Source organism: Scyliorhinus torazame, chromosome 21, assembly GCF_047496885.1.
Source record: "Scyliorhinus torazame isolate Kashiwa2021f chromosome 21, sScyTor2.1, whole genome shotgun sequence".
NCBI lineage: Eukaryota > Metazoa > Chordata > Chondrichthyes > Carcharhiniformes > Scyliorhinidae > Scyliorhinus > Scyliorhinus torazame.
Genome location: NC_092727.1, coordinates 50,106,216 through 50,133,875, shown reverse-complemented (window position 1 = coordinate 50,133,875; position 27,660 = coordinate 50,106,216). Strand labels below are relative to the sequence as shown.

Genomic DNA, 27,660 nt, shown 5'->3' with positions numbered 1-27,660 from the left:
ACCGGGAGTGCAGGAGGCGAAAGAGGCCGGCATTCTGGCCTTTGCGTCCCTAGTAGCCCGGCGAAGGATCTTGCTAATGTGGAAGGAGGCGAAGCCCCCCAGCCTGGAGGCCTGGATAAATGATATGGCTGGGTTCATAAAGTTGGAGAGGATTAAGTTCGCCTTGAGAGGGTCTACGCAGGGGTTCTACAGGCGGTGGCAACCGTTCCTAGACTATCTCGCGGAGCGTTAGAGGAAGGTCGGTCAGCAGCAGCAGCAACCTTGGGGGGGGGGGGGGCTGGAGGGGGGGGTTATTGTTTGTAAGGGAGAAAAATTGTGTTAAAAAACTTTAATAAATATATATTTTTAAAAAAGAAAGCTCTTTCAGGGGCAGGTGTAGACTCGATGGGGCAAATGGCCTCCTTCTGCTGTAAATCCTATGATCAAGAATGGACCAGTTTCAAGTTTGCCCTAGACATCAGATAGTTTCCCCCCATCCCCTCAAAAGCAAAGTATCTTTGGATTTTTTTTATATGAATAATGCAATATAAATGAGAGTTGTTGTTTTAAAATGTAATCTGAAGCATCACACATGGAAGGACTCAATAAAGATAACTCTAAATTCATACCTTGGCTATTTGCTGTAAAAGGGCCATTCTTGTATCTATTGTCAACGTTGGATTCTCCTATCAGAGAAAAAAACGCAAAGGAGTTATGCAGATTAGACACAACATTGGAAGGTTCCTGTAGCAGTCTCCTGCTTCAGGACTAAAGCTACTTTGAGTAATTCATAGCATTTTGAGTAAACATTTCAGCTAATAGATCAAAGAGATCATTCGTGAAGACTAAGTTTACGCTCTTTACCAAAGTCAAGCGCTCTCAGGTTAGGTTTAGCACGGGTCAGATGCAGAAAAATGTCCACGAGCTGCCCGATAATGCTCCTCACTCCCAAGCAGAGAAGAACAGTCCCTATTACACCAGTGTGACATTTGACATCCCACACCAGCTGCTCACATTAGAACCTGGATTTTTGTTGTCACTACGCAGTTGGTTGGGGGGTGTATAACACAAGGTCAATTAGGAACTGCCTGTGGTTCTCCACCCATTCATTTAGTGGGTAATAAACCAAGGCTGGGCATGTCCGAACTTCTGGTAACTATTTCCAGCAGGTCAAGCTCTTGTTCCCCGGCACTGAAGTAGAAAATCTAGTTCCATACCTTTATTCCCAATTTGAAAGAAGTTTTTTATATTCTGAACTTGAGTTTACAATAAACTTGTGGAAATATCACGAGATTATTGACAAAGGTATTATGATTGGACCAACCACAGACTATATTTGAAAGGATGCTGAGACACACCATCTGTCTCCATTCTAATTGGTTCAAGTTCACACATTCTCAGCTCATCGAAAAGTCAATGTCCAGCTGTTTCCCTGTGGCAAGGGAAGGGCAATGAGTCAGGTGGCAGTTACAATACTGGCAGATTTACACTAATGCAAAGTTCTTTTTGGACACACTAATGTTAAAGTATGTGTACAACTCAACATTGCAGACTGTACTGAACCCCCCCCCCCCCACACCCACCCACCCCACACCCCCGAGGTGCAAGATACATTATGAATGCAGCATAATTCCAACTTTATGGGAGCTTGCAAGGAGTTTAAGTAGTTATGTAAACATTGTATACATTAATATCAGTGGTTACTTGACTGGCCCTGATCAAATGGAGCTTTAGAATAAGGGTTGGGAACTAAAATCTCACTATTCACTTGTGACAGTCAGGGTTGAATTATTACAATTTTTCCTTTACACATTTTCCTGATTCCCCATCATCCCTTCAGGCACCACTGGGTTTCACAAGTGTTGATTGCTTTCTGGCATTGCTGGGAAATTTGCCCATTTAAGTTGGGGACAGATGGTGTTGCTCAATTTCCATATCTATGCAATCCACCTTTTGTCCTTTTAATATCTTCAGTAATAATATTGAGACTCAAATTAAAATTAAGCACTGTATTATCAAGCATATCAGAACAGGAGAGGACTTTTAGTCCTTTGACCCTGATACAACATTCAGTTAGAATCATAGCTGACCTCGACCTCTGTTCCATCTACATGTCTTTGCTCCACATCGTTTGGTACCCTCATTGGATCATTTGAGTCGTGGTATCGTTTTGGTGAATCTGCAATGTAACCATGACAAGGCCGATACATCTTTACTGAGGTTCCCTGCCTAAATTTGAATGCAGTAGTCCACAGACGATCTGACCAACTGAAACATCACTGAAAAATTCCAGTATCCTTTCTGATTAATGTTTATGGCACGGGGCGGCATGGTGGCGCAGTGGTTAACACTGCTGCCTACGGCGCTGAGGTCCCAGGTTCGATCCTGGTTCCAGTTCACTGTCTGTATTCTCCCAGTGTCTGCGTGGGTTTCATCCCCACAACCCAAAGATGTGGTTAGGTGGATTGGCCACGCTAAATTGCCCTTAATTGGAAAAAAAATAATTGGGTACTCTAAATTTTTTAAATGTTTGTGACAGTTTTTGGTGGTTGCGTACCCAGACACCCTAACCCTTTTGTTCTTCCCCAATCTCTCACAATTAAGCAGACATTTTGATTCAGTCCCAGACTCAAAGTGGGTGATCTCAGAACATACTGCACCTCCTTCTTTAATGCCATTTTAAAAATACAACTCAATTCCTTCACAAATTGACTTCCTTCCAAAACATTCATAATCTGAAAAGTTCAGGCCCAACACCGGTCCCTGGGGAACAATACTCCTATCATTTCCCGCCAATTGGAGAACTAACCCTTTAATCCCTACTCGGTCTCCCATCTCCCAGTCAATTGCAGACCCTGGCTCCTTGACCATGGAAGCAGAGTGATGGCATTTATACACCACTGCCCAATCTTGGCATACCTGGGTTTTAGATCCATGCTTTCATCAAACATCCACTGTATAGCAACCAGGATTTTTACCAATTTAAGCCTTTCTGCATGCTCCATTAGTCCAACATATCACCAAGTAGATCTTTTCCCTGCAAAATCACATGCTCCCAATGTTCACTGCAACTGGTCTGGTTAGTTACTGGATTGTCAACGAATCCAACCTTTCAACAACATACCTTGCCTTCCTAATGAACAGATGGTGTTGGTTAACCGTTCGAGATATTCTGGCAAATCGTAGTAATCGTCACCATAAGAGATCACTTTAATCCCTTTGTCCAGCATGTTTTCACGAAGCTTTTTAAACTCATCCACATCATCCCTGCGCACCAGCATAAAATGTTCCAGGTCAGACTTGTTCCTCACTGCTTCGAGAAAGAGCGACTGAAAGGTCGTGTCCTCAACTGTCCGGCCACAGCCAAGGAAGACGAAGGCTTTATTTTCATACAGCTTCTGAATTTCCCTCTGTTCAGTAATTAAAACAATCATTTACAGCAGCGTCCATTGCTCATAGTTACTGATCTTGACCACAAATCAAAAATGTTCACATTTGCAAAAGTTAAACATTTATACATGGTGTGTTGGTGTTTTATCATCTCCCCGGTTGATGGCTGTGGCTCCTGCTGGTACTACAAGTGCCCTGAAGGTCATTGCCTAAGTGACTATAGTTCCTGTGCTGGCCTCAACAGTTAACGAGTGGATCAAGCCCAAATCCTGTCCTCATCCGATATCCACAAGTACATACATTTTTCTGCAAGAAATCGCTGGAATGCAAACAGAATCACATGAACAGGAGGACGGTTTCCTCCTTTTTAGCACAGGGCACTCAGATAAATTGTATCATCAAAACTGCTACCATGGCAGAGATCAGCCACCTTTCACCTCATTCAACTTTCTGGCTTTGTGAGCCACTGAACAGCAAGAGTAAAAATGACCTGCATTTATAAAGCATGCAGGTACTAATTGCATCATGGGACCCTGACGTTTACAGATTAGAAAAGCCTACCAGTGGCAGGTGGCCCCAACACTGTCAAAAATATGGAATTTAAATTACTGGAAGGAATGGTGTGACAAGGGTTCTGTTTCTGACAATTTGTTATTTCAGGTAATGAGGGCATCACTGGCAAGTCCAGTATTTATTTCCCATGCCTAATTGCCCTGAAGATGATGGTGAGCTGCCTTCTTGAACCGCAGCAGTCCATGTGGTGTATGTACACCCACAGTGTTGTAAGGAAGTTCCAGGACTTTGACACAGAGGCACTAAAAGAACAGCAATATAGTTCCAAATCAGCATGATGTGGGGCTCAAAGAGAAACCTGCAGGTGGTGATGTTCCCATGCATCTGCAGCCCATGTCCTTCTAGGTCAGGCATTGTCAAACTCGGGGGCACGACCCGCAGGTGGGTCACGGGCGGGTGTCGGGAGGATCGCGGAGCCGTCCGTCGCGGCGCTCCCGATCGCGCAAATCTGCGCGCAACAGCCAGCTGTTAATAACGCCGGCTGCAAGCGGCCTTCAAAATGGCCACGAACATGTAAAACAAATACGGCCGCACTGCACATGCGTGCCCGATCATCGGTGCACATGCACGGTGCGGCCGCTTTTTTTTTTTTTAAACGGTCGCAGCTTTTTGTTTTACAAGTTCGGGGGGGGGGTTTATTCATTTAATTTTATTTTTTCATTTATTTTATTCATTTCATTTTTATTTTTCTTTACAAGTTCGGGGGGGATTTATTTGATAACATTTTACAGGAAAAAAATGCAGAACTTTGGACAGATGGAGACTCCATACTTTCCAACACCGGAAGGCTTCACCTTCATCCAACAGGTTCCATTGGAGGAGCGTGTACGAGGGCCAAAGGGACCCAAAACCATTTCCTCCATTTTTGTCAGCAGCAAACAAAGTAAGAGAAAATCGTGGGTCGTGCAGGTCGGCCAGTGTGGGTCGCAAAGGTCGGCCGGCGTGGGTCGCGAAGGTCGGCCGGCGTGGGTCGCGAAGGTCGGCCGGCGTGGGTCGCGAAGGTCGGCCGGCGTGGGTCGCGAAGGTCGGCCGGCGTGGGTCGCGAAGGTCGGCCGGCGTGGGTCGCGAAGGTCGGCCGGCGTGGGTCATGAAGGTCGGCCGGCGTGGGTCACGAAGGTTGGCCAGTTGGTAAAAATGGGTCCCCGGAAAAAAAGTTTGAAGAACACTGTTCTAGGTGGTAGAGATCATGGGGTTGGAAGGTGCAGTCAAAGAAGCTTTGGTGAGTTGCTGCGTGCATCTTGTATACTGCTGCCAGTGTGTTCACGGTGGAGGGAATGAATGTTTTAAGGTAGTGGATGGAGTGCTGATCAAGAGAGCTGCTTTCTCCTGCGTGGTGTTGAGCTAGACTGTTTTGTAGTCTCACTCATCCAGCCAAGTAGAGAGTGCTCCATCACACTCCTGACTTGTGCCTTATGAATTGTGGGTAGGCTTTGGGGTGTCAGGATATGAGTTTTCACATCAGGAATCTCAGCCTCTGACCTGCTCATTTTTTTTTTAAATTTAGAGTACCAAATTCATTTTTTCCAATTAAGGGGCAATTTAGCATGGCCAATCCACTGAGCCTGCACATCTTTGGGTTGTGGGGGAGAAACCCACGCAAACACGGGGAGAATGTGCAAACTCCACACGGACAGTGATCCAGAGCCAGGATTGAACCTGGGACCTCGGCGCCGTGAGGCCACAGTGCTAACCCACTGCGCCACTCTGACCTGCTCTTATCGCCAAAATATTTCTAATGCTGGTCCCGTTCGGTTTCTGGTTAATGGTCATCCCCAGGGTGGAGGATTGATGATGGAGGGTTGAACGATGGTAAAGGGTCATTGAAATGTCATGGGAGATGGTTAGATTCTCCCTTATTGGAGATGCCTGGTATGAATGTTACTTGCCCTTATCAGCCCAAGCCTTAATGTCATTGAGGTCTAGTTGCATATGAACACGGGCTGCTTAAGTAGCTGAGGAGTTGCAAATGTTGAAGAATCACCACCTGGTAACATCCCCACTTCTGACTTTATGATGAAGCTGCTGAAGGTGGTTGATCCGAGGAAGAATCCCTGCAGCAAGAACCCCTGCAGCAATGTCCTTGGACAGAGATGATTGATCTCAGACAACCACAACCAACTTCCTTTATGCCATGTATTGTTATCCCACAACCGATGGGTTCTATGCCATGTATTGTAAAAGAGTGACACCCTACCCCAACCAATGGAGCGTTTTCCCCCCGACTCCCAAAGACCTTGCTAGGGCTCCTTGATGCCACATTCAGTCCAATGTCAAAGACAGTCACTTTCACCTCGGAGTTCAGTTATTGGACCAAGGCTGTAATGAGGTCATGAGCAAAGTGGTCCTGGCGGAACCCAAATTGAGCAGGTTATTGCCTTTGGCAGCATTGTTGACAACACTGAGGGAGAATTCAGAATGTCCAGTTCGCCAAAAAAGCACATCTTTTGGGACTTGTGGGAGAAAACTGGAGCACCCGGAGAAAACCCATGCAGACACAAGAAGAATGTGCAGACTCCGCACAGTGACCCAAGCAGGAATTGAACCCGGGTCCCTGGCACTCTGAAGCAATAGTGCTAACCACTGTGCAACTGTGCTGCCCTTATTGCTTCTGTCCTGCCAGTGGGACAGGACACCCAGGGACAGTAATGGTGGTGTTTGGGACACGATTCAATGATTATTTTATTTTAAATAACTTTAGAATACCCAATTCATTTTTTCCAATTAAGGGCAATTTAGCATGGCCAATCCACCTACACTGCACATTTTTTTAGATTGCGGGGGTGAGACCTATGCAGACACGGGGAGAATGTGCAAACTCCACACGGACAGTGACCCGGGGCCAGGATTGAACCCGAGTCCTCGGCGCCGTGAGGCAGCAGTGCTAACCATTGCGCCACCGTGCTGCCCCTGATGATTCAATGATTATAACTAAGTCAGGCTGTTGTTTGACGTGTGTGGGGCAGCTCTCCCAATTTTGATACAAGTCTCCAGATGTTACCAAAGAGGATTTTCGACAGGTCTGGTGTGCGGCATTGGTGAAACAGATTGTTTACTATCCTGGGCCTCTGAATTACTAGTCCAGTGACGGTCCAGCGCTCCAAACAGGAATGTGCTGACGAGGGGCTTTTCACAGCAACTTCATTTGAAGCCTACTTGTGACAATAAACGATTTTCATTTCATTTTCATTTTTTCACATTACCACTACATCACCATCCTTCGCACTTGATGCACCCCCAACAACATACATGTTTCATATCAGAGTGGATGTCAAAAATCAAGCTTTCTAGTTGTCTAGGTCAAGATGGTTGAAAATACTGTGAAGGCTTGTGAAGTTTCTCCATATTGCTTTGACGCCCCACACATGACATGCCAGGGAGTTACAGGGTGGTCATAAATTGAAGCTGCAATCGATATTCAAATAATTTGTTTGGTACCCGGTACAGACTGCAAGTGTGATCTTCCAGCTGTATCATTTGAAATCTGGTGTCTAATGGTATTCCAATGTCTGCACTTGGAAAGAAACATATAACTCACCATTACTTCTGTATTACGCAACACATTCTGGTAGCCCAAAGGATGCAGAACAATCCCGCTGGGGTTAGTGTAAACGCCGTGGATATGTAACACACTCAACCTTCTTTTCTCCTGTGCCCATTCAAGTACCTACCACGAAGAGAAACAGAATGGAACAGATATTAGCTCTTTCAGCCTGTCAAAGTACATACAGCAAAACAAATGCAATTGCTATAACTTTTTAATGAAATTAAGTGCAGTTTTTTGCCTCGTTCATTTCAATTAATCACATTAATAAATTCTCAAAAACAGAATTAATATTTTTACTTGTATTAGTAAAGGTACCTTACCCAGACATCAGCTAATAGAAAAAAATATTTTTACAGCCTTCTATACATACTCAATATCTTTTGTTTCTACTGTTGACATTGATAGCACCCAGCTGGGACGAGATACATGCCTTGCACCTCTCACAGCTAAACAACTGTTTAAATTAAAGACGCTTTAGAATGTACTCAGGGACTGGTCCACTGAATACAGCAGAGAGCAATTTGTGCTGCTGAGAGTTAGGCACTGAAGAGGCCTTTCCAACTTCTTAACATCTAGGAGGGAGAAAATGTCAAAAGAGTGCAAGGACAAGGCATTGTATAATTATAATAATAACAATCTTTATCAGGGGCAGCACGGTAGCATTGTGGATAGCACAAATGCTTCACAGCTCCAGGGTCCCAGGTTCGATTCCAGCTTGGGTCACTGTCTGTGCGGAGTCTGCACATCCTCCCCGTGTGTGCGTGGGTTTCCTCTGGGTGCTCCGGTTTCCTCCCACAGTCCAAAGTTATGCAGGTTAGGTGGATTGGCCATGATAAATTGCCCTTAGTGTCCAAAATTGCCCTTAGTGTTGAGTGGGGTTACTGGGTTATGGGGATAGGGTGGAGATGTTGACCTTGGGTAGGGTGCTCTTTCTAAGAACCGGTGCAGACTCGATGGGCCGACTGGCCTCCTTCTGTACTGTAAATTCTGTGATAATCTGTGATAGTGTCACAAGTAGGTTTACATTAACACTGCAATAAAGTTACTGTGAAAATCCCCTAGTCGCCACACTCTGGCACCTGTTCGGGTATACGGAAGGAGAATGCAGAATGCCTAATTCACTTAATAAGCACGCCTTTCGGGACTTGTGGGTGGAAACCAGAGCACCCGGAGGAAACCCACGCAGTCAAGGGGAGAACGTGCAGACTCCATACAGACAGTGACCCAAGCCAGGAATCGAACCCAGGTCCCTGGCGATGTGAAGCAACAGTATTAACCACTGGGCTACCGTGATGCCCCTGATGATTCGATGATTATGACTAAGTCAGGCTATTGTTTGATGCATGTGGGGCAGCTCTCACAATTATGGAGTAATTCTTCAAAGGGAAAGAATTTACAAAAATGAACAAAAGATATTTTAATAAAATGTTAAAATAATTCTTGTTATCAGAATGTTCGTTGTGACAACTGCATCAAGTTGTCATGATATTCAAACACACACATCATGATAGACACACCAACAGACAAATCAGAACACACAACACCACAACCAATGACAGAAAGATATAAAAGCACAGACACGACCCCCGGTGGTCAGTATTAGCTGCAGAGGAGGACCAGGACACATCTGCTACCAAACACACTCAGGGAGACAGCACGTGCAGAGTATCCAGAACGAACTGTATTATAAGAGTTAAAATAAAATAGAGTTGTACCACATACAACTGTGTTGGCTCATCTGTGCACCAGAGCACCCAACACCACATGGTACAGGAGTGGATCGATACCTGCCGGCATACCTCAGTGTACAGAGACAACCAGCAGTGCCCAGGCAAAATGATAGAGCTCCCGGTTCCGCAGCCGCTCCAGTGCCACGGCGACCTCCGCGAAAACTGGCGGCGATTCCGGCAATGGTTCGAATTGTTCCTGGTGGCAGCTGAACTCCAAGACCTGGATGATAGCGAAAAAATTGAATTTCTCCTCACCATCGCCGGTGCAAGGGAAAGAGAAATATTCACAAGGTTCAGGTTCTTCAGGAGGCAGCAAAGGTACGATTACCAGGCAGTCCTGGACAAATTCTCCAAGTACTGTGAAGAAAACGCAATCCAATCGGCAAGTAAAGGTAAGAAAAGCTGCAGTACTCACCTCGTGGCTGGGATCCCGGAGCCCGAATTCCCAGAGGCCGAAATCCCGGGCCTGAGAGAGGGCTGGGTCGAGGTCGGCGGCCATCTTGCTAAAGGTATCACGCTAGCACAGTTGCGCGAGCAGTGCGCAGAACCGGAAGTATCGTTTGCGCATGCGCGAGATGCTGCGCATGCGCAGTCAAGAAAACGGCCATCGGTAAAGGAACAGCGATTTGAGCATGCGCAGTCGCTTCCTACGTGCTACATACCGAGCGTCAGGATGTCAGAGGCCCCAGACTGCACCAATTTAAAGGGGAAACGTCCCAAATCCAATTTAAAAGGGAAACGTCCCAAATCAAAAAAACAAAAATCTGTTAAAGCTGTAAAACAACCTTCCCTCACCTGGAATGACAGCACAGTGCCGCAAATTGACCCAGGAGATGAATTTGACCTCCGAAGAACCCTCCGACAAGCAGTTACCTACGCACAAGCCGATGATTCCGACCTCGAATACTTCGATGACGATCTTTACAGTGTTTCCGGACCTCGCGAGCCCAATGATAGCTCCGTGGTCCTATACGACTATGACTCGGACGAACCTTCCGTGTTGCACATTGGCGGGCCCCACATTGAATCCGACGCAGTTGCGGATTTTTCGGATTTGAGGATCTTCAATCCAGCAGATATGACGTTCCAACTTATCAGTACCGGATGATGTTGCAGCCTGACATTAACAGACAGGGAGCGGTGCAAGCACACGGAGAGCGCCCTGCTGCCACACAGAGCGTGGTCCACGTCCCGCTCAACGTTCCCGACTCTATGAAAGAAGACATGCAAGACTCCAGAGCGCAGTCCTTGCACGAACAAGAAGTGACTCCAGTGTCACAAGCCTCCACAGAGAGCTCGTGGACAGCCTCCACGATAGAAGCAACGCAAGACTCCAGAGCGCAGTCCTTGCACGAACAAGAAGTGACTCCAGTGTCACAAGCCTCCACAGAGAGCTCGTGGACAGCCTCCACGATAGAAGCAACGCAAGACTCCAATGTGCAGTCCTTGCAGGAACAAGACCATGAGGGTCTAGCAACCTCTCCTGACCAACCAGCGGCAGATGATGCAAGTCTGCCATGCTCACGTGAACAGCAAGAAGGCTATAACAGCCTACCATGCTCCACTACACAGCAGCATGACCATGAAGGTCTCTCATGCTACAATGAAGGGCACAGCGCTGATGACTGTTCAAGCCCAACTGAAGACAAGCCAAAGGAATCGCCTCGTCCAAGCCCGAAGAAAAAAGGTTTATGCGCTGACCTTCAGGATCATTATAGCCGAACAGAGATTAATAATGCTGCACGGCCACAGAAGGATGCTGAGGATTTGCTAAAGAAATTTATTGAATGTTTAACTTGCAAGGAGCAGACTGAGAATTGCCAGTGTTTTAGTACGGATCGAAAAAATGGACAAGACATTGATCCTCAGGTAATGGAAATAACACAACCTGAATCATATCTACAGCAGGGACAAATGTCTCCCTTCAACACAACGCCGCAAAATCCCAACTTCGGAGACCAGCAGTTAGTCAGTAATGACTCTTCAAACCTTGAGGGGAACATTAATTGCATTGAACCTATACACACTCCACTGATAAATGAGCAGAACATTGGAGCAAGAATCCTGAGGACACCGACATCGAGTAGCCAGATAACGAATTTAAAACCCACAGCAGTTTCAAGTGAACCAAGGGTGCTTTCCACTAATGGTGAAGATGCAGATAAGGTCGACCCGATTATCCATTGTACCACACTAACCCCAGTGATTAAGCAGTTATGTATGGGGAGTATAATGTGGGCAATTGAGAACAGTAAAAGAGAGACTGTGACCATGCCAGTCCCAGCAAAATCAGACCCAGAGACCATGAAGGCATGTACATTAGACAAAGATACATATGAGGTACCTGAGAAGAAAAGTGAAACGGAATGTTCTTTGGAAAATAGTACAATGTCGATAGAAACATTGGATCCTATATTCGAGACCATACATATGGGAGAATTTGGGGGTAATAAACAAGGTTCTGCAATGTCTGGGGGAAGATTTAAAATTCCAAAGAAGAAAAGCCCAAATGAAGGACAACGGCAAGAAAATGACAGTCCACCGACATGGTGTGCACCACCAGATGAAAACTCTGACAATTTATCCAACCCTAGTGAACAGCAAGCTGCTAATGAGGATCTATCCACGGGATGTGAGACGAGTGACGACAGCATCCCACTTCCCATGCAAAAGGTGCAAGGTGACAGACCTCGCCTAGTGCGTACCGAGGCACTCGACGATCACGGTGGGACCACTGACGACTGCGGTGGCAGCGCACCGCTTCCACCCTCGATGGCTCGACCCTCTCCACTGGTTGGTGCATTCCTGCATGTTCCGACTCCAGAAGTGCAGCTTCAGGGAATCTCGGCTGCCTCCAGTGAACCTGTTGGGACTCCGGACGGGGGGCATTGACGGAAGGCAGACCGGACTCCAGATGGGGAGCAGCCAAGCGCCGACTCTGATTTGCGCACGCCAGACCTTGCTCCGGACGGGCGGTGTCACGGCCTCGGTGATGGCACGCTCAGGGTGACGGCGGATGCCACGGCGACAGGGAATGGATCGCGTGGCAGTCCCACTGGGTCGGCAGTGGCAACCAGCACCGGCGGTCCAAGATGGACACACCAATTCGCGCCATCGCCAGACGTTGATGCGAGCAACAATTCTCTCTCCAAGGCGACATGCTTCGACGTTTCTCTGCGGAGTCGCCCTTCCGGCACAGCAGGTGGCCGGAACCAGCGTGCACGGTCTCGGCCAACTTCCACATCTGGCACAGTCATCGCCTTGCATGATATTAGTGATGGTGCTACTTCGATGGCAACGACCCATCGGCTACAAGATGCCGTCCACCACAAACATAAAAAGAAAAAAGACTCCACCTTGTTCCTGGCATGCAGGGCGGATGGATTGGTGCGTAGGCGCAATCAGCGAGCTTTGCGCCGCCTTCCACGCTCGCAACTGAACCGTACGCACACGCCGGATCCTCCACTGGTTCCCAAGGATGACTTCGTGGAGATGCCACGGATCATGCCCCTTCCATCGCCACCAGAACCAAACCACAGCCAAGGCACCACTAACAAAGATGTTGAATGTTATATTTGCACGAATGAAAAAACCAAGCACTGCACGAAGTACAACAAATGGTAAAGTAGAGACTTCGGCAACAGCAGCACCTCCAACAGTCCAAGGTGAACCAGTGTGACCACAAATCTCCACAGCTGAACCGGCTTGAGGACCAGCCCATTCTTGAGGCGGTCACCCATTAGACTGGACTTATAACGCTGTTCATACGTTCAAAAAGTCAAACACTTCTGTATTATAACCTGTTGTTGTTTATTGTTCCAGATATCGTCTGACCGGACCAATGTTCAAGTTTTTTTTTTCTCTCGCATCCAAGTTTTGTTATGGTACAACCTTGTTAGTGTGACGCACCCGACATCGCCCCATGTAAATAGTTACGTCATATACACACGCTGTACACAACACATACACACACTCTTAGATGCACTCACGACACAATTATATTTATAACCACGTAGGCACATATCTTTGTAAAAAGGGGGGATGTCATGATATTCAAACACACACATCATGATAGACACACCAACAGACAAATCAGAACACACAACACCACAACCAATGACAGAAAGATATAAAAGCACAGACACGACCCCCGGTGGTCAGTATTAGCTGCAGAGGAGGACCAGGACACATCTGCTACCAAACACACTCAGGGAGACAGCACGTGCAGAGTATCCAGAACGAACTGTATTATAAGAGTTAAAATAAAATAGAGTTGTACCACATACAACTGTGTTGGCTCATCTGTGCACCAGAGCACCCAACACCACACAAGTTACTCAATTTTATACTGATGAGTGCACCACAGAGCGTCATTCAATTCCTTGAATTAATGACTCACTCAGTTGAAAATTAAAAACAGGAATTTCAGGAAATACACAGCAGCTCTGCACAGCATTGTAAAACAAAGAAAATAATTTTAACGCCCATTATGAACACCCATCATTAGAAATAAAAGCAAGCAAGCGAGCCTTTACTGACCTGATTGAAACTTTTTAAAAAGGTAAATAAACCTTTTTTTTTTAAAAAAAAAAAAAAGCTCCAGAAGAAATACTTTCAGTTCCACCTAGAAGACTCCAGGTAAATGTTACCCAGGCTGAGACCTGCTTTGACTGCAGAATTACCTATATATGACAGATTTCAAAATTTAATTTGTTTCTCATCATACTTCTCCATGGTCATGTTGACAATTTCCCAACTCTTCCAAAGCTACCTCCAACTGCCTTCTTTGCTCCAAAGAGAGCAACCCCAGCTTCTTCAGTCTATCCATGGAACTGTAATCCTTCTCCCCATGGCCCATTCTAGTAAATCTACCTTTACCCTGTCCCAAGCCTTCACCGTTTTTCCATAAGAACGGAGGTTACAATTGTGAACACCAAAGCTGTTTGGGCCCGAAGAGCTCTTTCCTTTCGTGTATGCATGTCTTGCTTATTGGCACACAGAGACCTATTTTTTAAAGAAGGTATGGGGAAGAATCTCACTTATATTGCTGTTGGAGGAGCAGAACTGCATTTCTGTGCAATCACATGCATCCCAGTCATTGGTTTTGGCATATGTACAAGGCCGCAGCTCCAGAAGATTGAACATCCATGGCCTAGGCCATTGAGAGTTGATTGCAAATTGTCACCATTTTGTAAGCGAGACAGCATTCCATCCACATTACCTTTTTCTCATCCGTGAGGTCTATGGACTCTAATTGTGTTCCTTGGTGAGCGCCATAGATTTCAACAAGGTTGTCAAAGTTGGTGGTTAAAACTAGGGTTCCATTCTCCATCAGCTTCAAGACTGATTGTAAAAGGTGCTTCCCAACATTATCCATCTTGGATTCGAGGTCATCAAAAACTTCATACAAACAGTCCTTAAAGAAGGTTGATCGAACGTTGCTAGTGCGCTGTGGGGATTGAGCAGGTTCAGTAAAATTCAATCTACATCAGAATAATCAAGCAAAGCATCAGAATATTGTCTCAAGGAAACTCTAATTTTCTAATTAAATGGAAAATATTAATGTTTAGTGGGGGAGGAGACAGAAGGAGGAAATGACGGCATGCCGGAGAGAGTGCAATATCATAAAAGATCGAACAAGAGGTCTATTATGCCTTAAAACTGTTCATTTAATGTCAAACTTAGTAATCTTGCAGCACTCTTCTGTTTCATAGATATTTTTAACTATGAACAAGATAAATTCCTCTTTCCCAATTAACTCAAATACAGCTTTTGCAACTACTATTTGTGATAAAAATTGTTCTTTTCTAAATCCAGTAGCTTCTGACAGTTTGCACTGCGTGGTGCTGAGGATGAGTAATTAGAATCATTTTTGTTCTTTAACAAAAGCGGAAGGCCTGGACAGGAGAGTGCAAGTGATTGGCAGGCAGTGGATGAGTGTTTTACTTAAAAACTCCAATTGGGGTAAATATAATTTTTGGTAAATTTAGCTAGTCATGTAGTAAACTGTAGGATGGCAGAGCACCTCAGTCTAGCTGAAATGCACAAGCAGGATGCTTCCAGTGTCCTGCACAACCACATGTACAGTACGTCTACAGTGCTTTCATGAGGCAGAGAAATGTGTGAATTTTACATTCCAGAAGGTGGTCACCCTACAGATTTGCACTGTGCAGACAGAGACTGAAAAGGGCCTGCTGGACAGACAGAGTATAGTACCTTTCAATGCATCTTATTCTCCAACTTGTATTGAATACTGGCAAGGACAATAGTTCCCCTGGGCAGTACAGTCAGAGCCAAGGCTGAGGCACTATAGGCTACACATAGGGGTAGGACAAATGTCAGAAGATTAAGAGTCAGGGAATTCAATAGTTAGGGGAACAGACAGGTGATCACATATGCGACCCCAGGATTGTATGGCACGTTCTATTGCCAGGGTCAAGACCATAAGACCATAACAAATAGAAACAGGAGTAGGCTATTCAGCCCTTCGAGCCTGCTCCGCCATTTAATAAAGATCATGGCTAATCTCTAATCTCATACATTATCTCCGTAATGCTCAATTCCCCGACTGACTAAAAACCTATCGATCCCAACCTTGAAAATGTTCAACAACTTTGCCTCCACAGCTTCGTGGAGCAAAAAATTCTAAAGATTCACCATTCAGTGAAGATATTCTTCCTCAAATCAGTCTTAAACGAACACCTCCTTATTCTTCAGCTATGCCCTCTGGTCCTACACTACATGAGTGAAAATATCCTCCCAACCATGCCTAACCCCTATCCTATTTCAATCACATCACCTCTCATTCTTCTGAACTCCAAGGAGCACAGACCCAATCTGTTTAATCTTTCCTCAAATGGCAGTCCCTCCAAACCTGGGATCATCCGAGTAAACTTCCCCTGTACTGCCTCCAATAATAATTTATCTTTCCTTCAGAAGGGGACTCAAACTGTACACTGTATTCTAAATGTGGTCTCACTGGTATCTTGTACAGTTGCAGCAACACCTCTTCCTTTTTATACTCCAGCCTCCTTGAAATAAAAGCCAGCATTCCATTTGCCTTCCCTATTATCTTCTGCCACTTTATGCTAGTGTTCTCTGTTTCGCGAACAAGGACCTCCAAGTCATAGAATCATGGAATTTACAGTGCAGAAGGTGGCCATTTCTCCTATCAAGTCTGCACCAGCCCTTGGAAAGAACACCCTACTTAAGCCCAGGCCTCCACCCTCTCCCAGTAAACCCACCTAACCTTTAGGACACTGAAGGGCAATTTAGCATGGCCAATCCACCTAACCTGCACATCTTTGGATTATGGCAGGAAACAGGAGCACCCAAAGGAAACCCACGATGGGGATATAGTGCAAACTCCACACAGATAGTCACCCGAGGCCGGAATTGAACCCGGGTCCCTGGAGTTCAGGCAGCAGTGCTAACCACTGTGCCACCGTGTCACCAATTTTTAGTTCTTATTTCAGTGGGGAACACGAAAAAAACGTGCCTAAATCTCGAGAACCCCCAACGCGATCCACAGACCCCCCCCGCCCCCAACACCAACTCGCCTATAAGGGGGTCATCAAAACCCAAACACCCCATCGCTACATACACACTTTGTGCTACACCTTCCTGCAGTCTCTCTCCATTTAAATAACAATCTGCCTTCTCATTCTCTCTTTCAAAATGAACAATCTCACATTTTCCCCACATTGAAATCCATTTGCCAATTGTCTACACACTCAACCTGTCAACACATCTCTAAACTATTTAAATCCTCCTTACATCAAGCCTTCCCTATTTGGATCATCCTAAAATGTGGCCACAGTACACTTTGTTCCTCCCTCCAAATCATAAATATACTGTGAAGAGCTGCAGTCCCAGCACGGATCCCGATGGCACTCCACTAGTTACTGTCCTCCAACTCGAGAAAGAACCTCTCATTGCTACTCGCTGCTTCCCGTTAGCCAATCCTCTATCCATGCCAGAGTATTACCTCCAACATCATGAGCTCCTACCGTGTGTAGTAGCCTTTTGAAATTCCAAATATACAATATTGACTAGTACTCCTATCCATTCTGGCTGGTGCCTCCTCAAAGAACTCTAGTAAATTTGACAGAGATGATTTCCCCTTCATGAAACCATACCGACTCTGCTTGATCAGATTATGACTTTCCAAGAGAAAGGGGGAGGGGGAATAATTTAAAAAAAGAGGAACATTTGAGAAGAGAGGGTGAAAAGCCCGAGGTCATGGAACATATCAATATCAACAACGCATATAGAAAGTAGGATGAGGTGCAAAGGCAAATTTTAGAGAAAAGGAAAGAAATTTAAAAAGCAGGATCTCAAAACGTAGTGTCTCCAGATTTGTCCAGTGCCACTGCAGGTGAATACAGGAATGGAACCAAGGAATACAAGGATGGAGAGTTAGTGCAGGTGGTATGACCTGTACAAGCCTAATAGATTGCACCTACTCAGGGCCGGGAACAATATTGTGGTGGGAGGGTTTAAACCAACTTGACACGGGAATAGGAACCGGAGTGTAAATTAAGGAAGGAAAGAAGAGAACAGGTAGAAAATTAGCAAGCATGGAAGGCAGAGGAAACAAAGTAATTGTTCAGTAAATAGCTGAATATATTTCAATTCAAGGGGTTAGTGAATAAGGGAGATGAGCTGACAGCACTTATACACTTGCAAGTATCATATCACTGCAACGTGGTTTAAAGAGCAGGAATGGCAACTCAACATTCCTGGTAACAAAGTTTTCAGATGGGGTGGAGAAGGGGAGATAAAGAGAATGGATGGTTGCAATTTAGGTTAAAAAAAGACAATTACAATTGTGTAGAAGGCTCAGTAAATGAGGACATAGGGATTGGATTGAGGAACAAAAAAAGCGATAATCACACTGCTGAGAGTACACTACAGACCCTTAACAGTCAGAGGGAGCTTTTTTCTTCGGGCGGGAGGGGGTGTTGGCCGTCCGAGCGATTAAGGTTGGGGGTTCCTGAGGAGAGAGAGCACGGAGGAGGCGCCCCAGCCTGAACCAGGCCTTGCACACTCACCACGCGGAGCAATGAGTACACAGGAGACCCAAAGGAAGGACGAAGGACCCTTCGATTGGCTGCGACACTTTCGCAAAATGTGTCGTATTTGCCATCAGTGCAAAATGACAGCCCGATGGAATGCGCACCAGCTATCAATACAGACCAAAAACTAGCAGATTCTACAGGCCAGGCTGCTTCTGGAAGGAACCTGGACAACAATGCAACTACTTCTGCCACCGTGCAGCCCCAAATCGAGAAATCAGAGAATAAGCAAGATTTGCAGATGCAGTTGGATACACCTGACCCAGCTCATTCCAGTGTGAAGCTTCCTGCAATCTCTGAGCCGGCTGTGGATGTGACTGGCTTGATTGCACTACTGAACGAGTTTGAGGAGACAAATGAGAATCCTATTTCTGCTCTCTACTTGTTTTGTCAACGCAAAGGATGGAGTTTGCATTTTAAGGAGGTGGAGAACTCAGAGGCTGCCGCCATGTCCCATTATTCGTTTCGTGCAGTTATGGATGGATTTGACTTTAAAGAAGGAATAGGTTGCAGCAAAAGAGGCACCAAATACAATTCTGCCAAAATTGCATTGAAACAACTCTGCCAACAGTTACAGAAAATTCCACCAAAGGAGGTTCCAGGCCAAAAGAGACGTAACATTCCTGAAGAAACGGTTCAAAAAAGACGTAGGTTCAACGCTCAAGATGATACAAAACTATCTAGAGGTGCCAGAGTAATAACCGGAAGATCACGTGTTCCAAGCGAGAATCTAATTATTCACCCTGTCCGTTGTGCAGCAGTTAGCAACTGTATATTGAATATGCTGTTGGAATCCCTACCCAAATACAAAAGCTGCAGAGGGAGCCTTGCTGCATTCATAGTGGAGAAAGTGACAGAAGATGGCACCAGTGAACAGTACGATGTGGTTGCTTTGAGAACAGGTGAAACTTGTTACAGCAGTTGGATACGTTTTGATGGTTGCTCCATGACTGCCATGCTGTCGTGGTTGCAAGTCGGGCATTGCAAAGATATTTGTTTAAACAGCTCCTTCTGTTATGCAGTAATGACCCTGTGGGTTTAGGAAAATGCATCTTCTGCAAGCCTTCAGGAAGTGATTTACTCTCCCTCAAGAAAAATATTTTTTTCCATCTCTACCTCAGCAAAGTTCCAAAGGGGGCTGCGCAGAGCATTCTCATGGACCCAGTGCCATACGGAACCCTGAAATGAGACTTCACATTCATTCCAAAGGTTCCACCATGCCGGCAGCAAACTGCCGCCCGAGTGTGACGGCAACTCACGTCTGCTGCATGACCGCGAGCGATAAACTCGGCCGATGGATGGTACTGGGGGTGCAGGGAGCTCTCCTCAGCCACTTTTTCAAACCTCTGTACATCACAAGTGTCGTCCTTCCCGGCCAATTTCATCCGATGCAAATCATTATAAAGCCAATCAATCAGCGTGTGGCTGAGAGTTTGAATGAGAAGCTCCCAGTCCTGTTCACTGCTGTGAGGGCACATTTCTCCCACTGTGGCGAGGAGGAACCAAAGGAGGCGGAACCACTTTATAAAAAGCTGAGCATAAACTGGTGTTGGGAAGATAAAACCGTGGAAATAGTGGATGGAACCACAGGGCAGATCTCAAGAGGATTCCCCTTTTAAAAATGGAGTCAACACTGCCAGTCGCCTGTGCAAGGCCGCCACATTGTATTCCTTTCGACGTGTAGCAGAAGAAATGAACAGACAGGATTTACTAGACCTGTCAACATGTTATGAAGCCAAGATGAATGCCAAAACCTATCAAGAAGCCAAGGGAATCCTAAATTATCATTTCATTTCCACTGGAGCAGGGCCATGGCCGCAGAAACGACTCGTTGACAACTTCAGCAAATGAATCTCACTGGAATGCAACAAAAAAATGTAACTGATGTTTTTGACAATTGCAATAGAGAGAGGTAATTTCCCCTTTGCTTTTAAAAACATGTTTGTTTGAAATGCTTTGTGAATTATGTTTTGTTTTGTTCTAAAGGACATCCAGACTGGGTGCTTTCTGGTGTAATGCTAAGATGCAATTTCAGGCCAGATATGGAATGAATAAAATCAGTGTTGTGCTTCATTCAAATAAATAAATAAATACAATTAAAAAACAGTCAGAGGGAAAGAGCAGGCCCAATGTGTAAGCAAAGTATTGAGAAGTGCAGAAACAATTGGGACAGTAACAGTAGGGAATGTGATGAGAATGGGGTTAAACATAGGCAAGAAAATAGATTTTTCAATTTATAAACAAAAATATACATGGATGTGTCACTGGGTATATAATAAATCCAAACAGCTGGATGCTTAAAGGGCCACCTGCCATTTGGGCACCAGTGTGAAAACTGGTCCCAAATGATCCTGGTTCAGTACAAATTTATTTCGAAGGAAAAAACCCATCAACCCCAGATAAAGGATTTCTTAGTCATGCGAGGTTTGTTAATTTTTTTTTAAAAATTATTCGATCATGGGACGTGGGCATTGCAGGCGGTGCCAGAATTCATTGCCCATCCCTGATTGCCCTCGAGGGGGCAGTTAAGAGTCAACCACATTGCTGTGAGTCTGGAGTTACAGGTCGGCTAGACTAGGTAAAGATGACAGATTTTGTTCCCAAAAGGACATTAGTGAACCAGAAAGATTTCCTTCCCGAAAGGACAGTAATGAACCAGATGGGTTCTTTTTTATGACAATCGACAGTGTTTTCATGGTCATCATTAGACTTTTAATTCCAGATTTTTATTGAATTCAAAATTCACCATCTGCAGTGACGGGATTTGATCCTGGGTCCCTAGAGCATTCCTCTGGGTCTCTGGTTAAGCAGTCTAGTGACAATACCACTACGCCACTGCCTCCCCTTTTTCTGTAGAACAGCTGTTGATGCCTAGAATCACACAAGTCTTGCATTAAGGCCAGTCCCATTAAACCACTGGACAATGAGGCATATACCTCACATGGTCGCTCTTGATTCCATGTGTCACTCGATGGAGGTGCTCAGTACCGAGAAGGCACTTCACTACAGGATGGCTTTGATGGGTTTAAAAGACTTAATGCAATCCATTCAGGTACTTTATGCTTCCCAATGTCGAAGAGCAAGGTGAAGGTGTCATGCGGAGTCACAGCTCGTTTATTTGGTTGGTCTGTGAATGAAGACCTACTAGAGACATAGTAGTGAGTTTGCCAAGGGCTATAGGATAAGGGAAAAATGAGCCACAAAGAGATCATTAGCAGCACTGCTCAAGAGCATGAACATAATTCACAGGGCTGTGAACCATCTCTTCATCAACTGCATCCAAATTTGTAAAGAGCAAGTTATCTAACAAACAGAAAGATAACAGTGTACAACCAATAACAGTCAAGCTGTGGTCTAGAAACAGACAAATACAGATCAGCGTGTTTTGGCACTTCATTCCTGTAACTCCAAAATCACATTGCAATACGCACCTTCCACTTGATTGGCTGCACAGAAATATTGATATAATTGGTCCAAAGCCAAAAACAATAAAAGCCAAATCACAGATAACTTGAAAGTGCTGATCTGTAGCTGTCACATTGAGCTGGGGCATTCTTTGCCAAAATTGCTAATTACAGGCTACTAAAAGTTACTTACTGGTGAAAGTTTCTGTATCAAGTCATGTGCAACATGCACAAGATTCTTATCTTCACGCAGGGATTTTTGGAATCTTTTGTTCTCCTCCTCTTCGAGGAGGTCAAAGTCATTAGCAGCATCTAGCAAAGCCTGAATTAGTCCTTTCCAGGATTTGAGTGCGGGGACCTGGGGTGCTACAGCAGCACTCACACCCGTTCCAATCACCAACACCAAGTCCTGGGGTCTCTTAGTCTTCAGACTGGGCAAAAGCTTCCTAGTGGATAGATTTCTGCTGTTACATGACTGTAAACATTTTAAATGTTACTCACAATAAACAGAACGCAAATGAATTCAGATATCAAAGACTGTTATATTGAAAAGTAAACAGCTAAATGGAACAAATGCAAAATACTATGGGTGCTGCAAATAATAACTGAAATTGCTGTAAACACTCAGTCAGGTAGCGAGAGAGAACATTTATTGTTTCAGTTTGTTGACCTTTCATCAAAACTGGAAGAGATTTACAAGTTTATATGCAAAATGAAATTAAGATTAAAGTACAGAGCCAGGACTTCCGGGTGCGGCAATGACCAGCTGAGTCGCACGTTTCGGCATCTCCCATTGGAACGGACTTTTGGGCTCTTAATAGGAGCCCCAACGGCAATTTAAACGGCTAAAAACACTGTGCGGTAAACCAGAAGGGAATCCCCCCGGACACGCATGGAAAAGGGAGAGGATAACGGCCGGATCACGGAGGATCCTCTGGAGCAGCGGCAAGGAAGGGAAGCTCAAAGCAAGATGGCGTCGGAAGGTGGCCGTTTGTTATGGGGCCCGGAACAACAAGAGTTCCTGCGGCGCTGTGTGGAAGAGCTGAAGAAGGAGTTAAAGAAGGAGGTGTTGGCCCCGATATTACAGGCGATTGAAGGGCTAAAGGAGGAGCAGAGGACCCAAGAGCTGGAGCTTCGGGTCGTGAAGGCAAAGACTGCTGAAAACGAGGATGAAATACAGGGCCTGGTGGTGAAGGCAGAAACGCACGAGGCGCAGCACAAAAGGTGTGTGGAGAGGTTGGAAGCACTGGAGAATAACTCGAGGAGGAAGAATTTAAGAATTCTGGGTCTTCCCGAAGCCGTAGAAGGGGCGGACGTCGGGACATATGTGAGCACGATGCTTCACTCGCTAATGGGATCGGAGGCCCCGACAGGCCCTTTGGAGGTGGAGGGAGCCTATCAAGTTCTGGCGCGAAGACCAAAGGCTGGAGAAATACCTCGAGCTATAGTGGTGAGGTTTCTCCGCTACAATGACAGAGAGACGGTCCTCAGATGGGCGAAGAAAACTCGGAGCTGTAGGTGGGAGAATGCGGTGATCCGCGTATACCAGGATTGGAGTGCGGAGGTGGCGAGAAGGAGGGCAAGTTTCAATCGGGCTAAGGCGGTGCTTCACAAAAAGAAGGTTCAATTCGGAATGTTGCAACCGGCGAGACTGTGGGTCACACACCAAGGGAAGCACCACTACTTTGAGACGGCAGAAGAGGCGTGGACATTCATTGTGGATGAGAAGCTGGAATAGTCTGGCGAGAGAAAGAGCTTCTGGGACAAAGTGGTGGGGTGATTATGTGGGGGGAGGGAGGGGAAGGGGGGGGGGATTTTTCGATTTGTTAATTCTGTGATCCTGTAACTTTTCTCTCTTCCCCATGTTGTTGGGGGGAGGGGGGGGGGGGGAAGAGTATGAGGAACTGTGGGCGCTGGTGGGACGGAAAGGGGAAGGGAAATGCGCCATTAGGGGCGGGGCCGAGTGGGAAACGCGGGCTTTGTTCCCGCGCTATGGTAATTGTGGCGGGAACGGGGACACAGGAAGGAGGGGGCCTCGCACAGTGGGGGCCGGGGATAAGGGGGGAAGCCGAGGTCAGCCAGAGTTCGCTGACTTCTGTGAGCAACATGGGGGGTGCAACTACGCTAGAGGGGGATCTAGCGGAGAGAGGGGGTTAACTGGGTTGCTGCTGCTAAGGAGAAGGGGGCGCTGTTATGGGATGGGGTGGTCGAGGCGGGAGGGCACCGTCGGTGGGATATACAGGTACGTGGGAACCAGGTGAGGAGCTGGGTTAAAAAAGGGGATGGCTAGTCGACAAGGGGGGGGGGGGGTAAAAAGCCCCCCAACCTGGCTGATCACTTGGAACGTGAGAGGGCTGAACGGGCCGATTAAAAGGGCACGGGTACTCCCACACCTAAAGAAATTAAGGGCAGATGTGGTTATGTTGCAGGAGACGCACCTGAAATTGATAGACCAGGCCAGACTACGTAAAGGATGGGTGGGGCAGGTGTTTCATTCGGGTTTAGATGCGAAGAATAGGGGGTGGCTATCTTAGTGGGGAAACGGGTACTGTTTGAGGCAAAGACCATAGTGGCGGATAGTGGGGGTAGATATGTGATGGTGAGTGGCAGATTGCAAGGGGAGGCGGTGGTTCTGGTGAACGTATACGGCCCGAATTGGGATGATGCAAATTTTATGAGGCGCATGTTGGGACGTATCCCGGACCTGGAGGCGGGAAAGTTGGTAACGGGGGGAGACTTCAATACGGTGCTTGATCCAGGGCTGGATCGGTCGAGGTCCAGGACCGGGAGGAGGCCGGCAGCGGCCAGGGTGCTCAAGGACTTCATGGAGCAGATGGGAGGAGTAGATCCCTGGAGATTTAGTAGGCCTAGGAATAAGGAGTTCTCATTTTTCTCCCATGTTCACAAAGTATACTCACGGATAGACTTTTTTGTCTTGGGAAGAGCACTGATTCTGAAGGTGACAGGGACGGAGTATACGGCCAGAGCTATTTCGGACCACGCTCCACATTGGGTAGACCTGGAGGTAGGAGAGGAAAAAGAACAGTACCCACTCTGGAGAATGGATATGGGCTTACTGGCGGATGAGGGGGTATGTCTAAGGGTGAGGGGGTGTATCGAAAGGTACTTGGAGCTTAATGACAACGGAGAGGTTCAGGTGGGAGTGGTCTGGGAGGCGTTGAAGGCGGTGGTCAGAGGGGAACTGATATCCATAAGGGCACATAAAGGGAAGCAAGAGGGTAAAGAAAGGGAGCGATTGTTGAAAGAACTTCTGAGGGTGGACAGGCAATATGCAGAAGTACCGGAGGAGGGACTGTACAGGGAAAGACAAAGGCTACATGTGGAATTTGACCTGCTGACCACGGGTAAGGCAGAGGCACAGTGGAGGAGGGCACAGGGAGTACAGTATGAGTGTGGAGAGAAGGCGAGTCGGCCATTGGCCCACCAACTGAGGAAGAGGGGAGCAGCGAGGGAGATAGGTGGGGTGAGAGATGAGGAGGGAGAGATGGAACGGGGAGCGGAGTGAACGGGGTGTTCAAGGCATTTTATGAGAGGTTATATAAGGCTCAGCCCTCGGAAGGGAAGGAGGGAATGATGTGTTTCCTGGATCAGCTGGAATTCCCGAAGGTGGAGGAGCAGGAGAGAGCGGGACTGGGAGCACAGATTGAGATGGAGGAGGTGGTAAAGGGGATTGGGAGCATGCAGGCGGGGAAGGCCCCGGGACCGGACGGATTCCCGGTGGAATTTTATAGGAAATATATGGACTTACTGGCCCCGCTTTTGACGAGAACCTTTAATGAGGCCAGGGAAAGGGGGAAGTTGCCCCCGACTATGTCGGAGGCGACGATATCGCTCCTTTTGAAGAAGGAAAAAGACCCGCTGCAGTGTGGGTCCTACAGGCCCATTTCCCTTTTAAACGTAGATGCTAAGCTCCTGGCCAAGGTGATGGCGACGAGGATAGAGGACTGTGTCCCGGGGGTGGTCCACGAGGATCAAACTGGGTTCGTTAAGGGGAGACAGCTGAACACGAACATACGGAGGCTGCTAGGGGTGATGATGATGCCCCCACCAGAGGGGGAGGCGGAGATAGTGGTGGCGATGGACGCCGAGAAAGCATTCGACAGAGTGGAGTGGGACTATCTGTGGGAAGTGCTGAGGAGATTTGGTTTTGGAGAAGGATTTATTGGATGGGTACAGCTGCTGTATAGGGCCCCGGTGGCGAGTGTGGTCACGAACAGGCAGAGGTCTGACTACTTCCGTCTTTATAGAGGGACGAGGCAGGGGTGTCCCCTGTCTCCGCTACTGTTTGCATTGGCGATTGAGCCCCTGGCCATAGCACTGAGGGGCTCCAGGAAGTGGAGGGGAGTACTCAGGTGAGGAGAAGAACACCGGGTATCATTGTATGCAGATGATTTATTGCTGTATGTTGCGGACCCAGTGGAGGGGATGCCTGAGATAATGCAGACACTCAGGGAGTTTGGGGAATTCTCGGGGTACAAATTGAATATGGGGAAGAGTGAGTTGTTTGTGGTGCATCCGGGGGAGCAGAGCAGGGGAATAGATGATTTACCGCTGAGGAAGGTAACAAGAGATTTCCGGTACTTAGGGATTCAGATAGCCAGGAGTTGGGGAACCTTACATAGGCTTAATTTAACACGATTGGTGGAACAGATGGAGGAGGATTTTAAGAGATGGGACATGGTGCCCCTGTCACTGGTGGGTAGGGTGCAGGCGGTCAAAATGGTAGTCCTCCCGAGATTCCTTTTTGTGTTTCAGTGCCTTCCGGTGATGGTCACGAAGGCTTTTTTCAAGAAAATCGAGAAAAGTGTCATGAGTTTTGTGTGGGCTGGGAAGACCCCGAGAGTGAGGAGGGGGGTTCTTGCAGCGTAGCAGGGATAGGGGGGGACTGGCATTACCGAGCCTAAGTGAATACTACTGGGCCGCCAACATCTCAATGGTGTGTAAGTGGATGGGAGAAGGGGAGGGAGCGGCGTGGAAGAGATTGGAGATGGCGTCCTGCAAAGGAACCAGCCTACAAGCACTGGCGACGGCGCCGTTGCCGTTCTCCCCGAAGAAATACACCACAAGTCCAGTGGTGGTGGCAAACTGAAAATTTGGGGGCAGTGGAGACGGCATAGGGGAAGGACGGGAGCCTCGGTGCGGTCCCCGATAAGAAATAATCATAGGTTTGTCCCGGGGAGAATAGATGGGGGATTTGGAGTATGGCAGAGAGCCGGGATTGTGCAACTGAGAGATCTGTTCTTAGACGGGACGTTTGCGAGTCTGGGAGCGCTGACGGAAAAATATGGGTTGCCCCAAGGGAATGCATTTCGGTACATGCAACTGAGGGCTTTTGCGAGGCAACAGGTGAGGGAATTTCCGCAGCTCCCGACGCAGGAGATTCAGGATAGAGTGATCTCAGGGACATGGGTGGGGGATGGTAGGGTGTCGGATATATACAGGGAAATGAGGGACGAGGGGGAGATCATGGTGGATGAGCTGAAGGGAAAATGGGAAGAAGAGCTGGTGGAAGAGATTGAGGAGGGGCTGTGGGCTGATGCCCTACGTAGGGTAAACTCGTCGTCCTCATGCGCCAGGCTAAGCCTGATACAATTCAAGGTTTTGCACAGGACGCATATGACCGGAGCAAGGCTCAGTAAATTTTTCGGGGTAGGGGATAGGTGTGGGAGATGCTCGAGAAGCCCAGCAAACCACACCCACATGTTTTGGTCATGACCGGCACTGCAGGGGTTCTGGGTGGGGGTGGCAAAGGTGCTTTCGAAGGTGGTGGGGGTCCGGGTCGAGCCAGGCTGGGGGTTGGCTATATTTGGGGTTGCAGAAGAGCCGGGAGTGCAGGAGGCGAGAGAGGCTGATGTTTTGGCCTTTGCGTCCCTAGTAGCCCGGCAAAGGATATTGCTTATGTGGAAGGAAGCCAAACCCCCGGGCGTGGAGACCTGGATAAA

General features: G+C 47.0%; 1 protein-coding gene and 1 pseudogene across 5 annotated transcripts in view; one reads left to right on the top strand and one right to left on the bottom strand.

Annotated features, from left to right (window-relative positions):
* The window catches only part of fam118b (family with sequence similarity 118 member B), a 72,490-nt gene that overhangs the window by 8,674 nt on the left and 36,156 nt on the right, over nt 1-27,660 (bottom strand). For 3 of the 5 annotated variants that reach the window (XM_072486783.1, XM_072486784.1, XM_072486785.1), the window contains 6 exons: nt 21,891-22,143; nt 14,438-14,665; nt 7,478-7,606; nt 3,104-3,389; nt 2,070-2,158; nt 609-665 (listed from right to left, as the gene is read on the bottom strand). In XM_072486783.1, the coding sequence (XP_072342884.1) occupies nt 609-665; nt 2,070-2,158; nt 3,104-3,389; nt 7,478-7,606; nt 14,438-14,665; nt 21,891-22,143 (1,042 nt within the window). The remainder of the gene's footprint in view (nt 1-608; nt 666-2,069; nt 2,159-3,103; nt 3,390-7,477; nt 7,607-14,437; nt 14,666-21,890; nt 22,144-27,660) is intronic. The other 2 variants (XM_072486786.1, XM_072486787.1) reach the window with 2 other exon arrangements.
* Nucleotides 18,385-20,184, top strand: LOC140398713 (adenosine deaminase domain-containing protein 1-like; annotated as a pseudogene).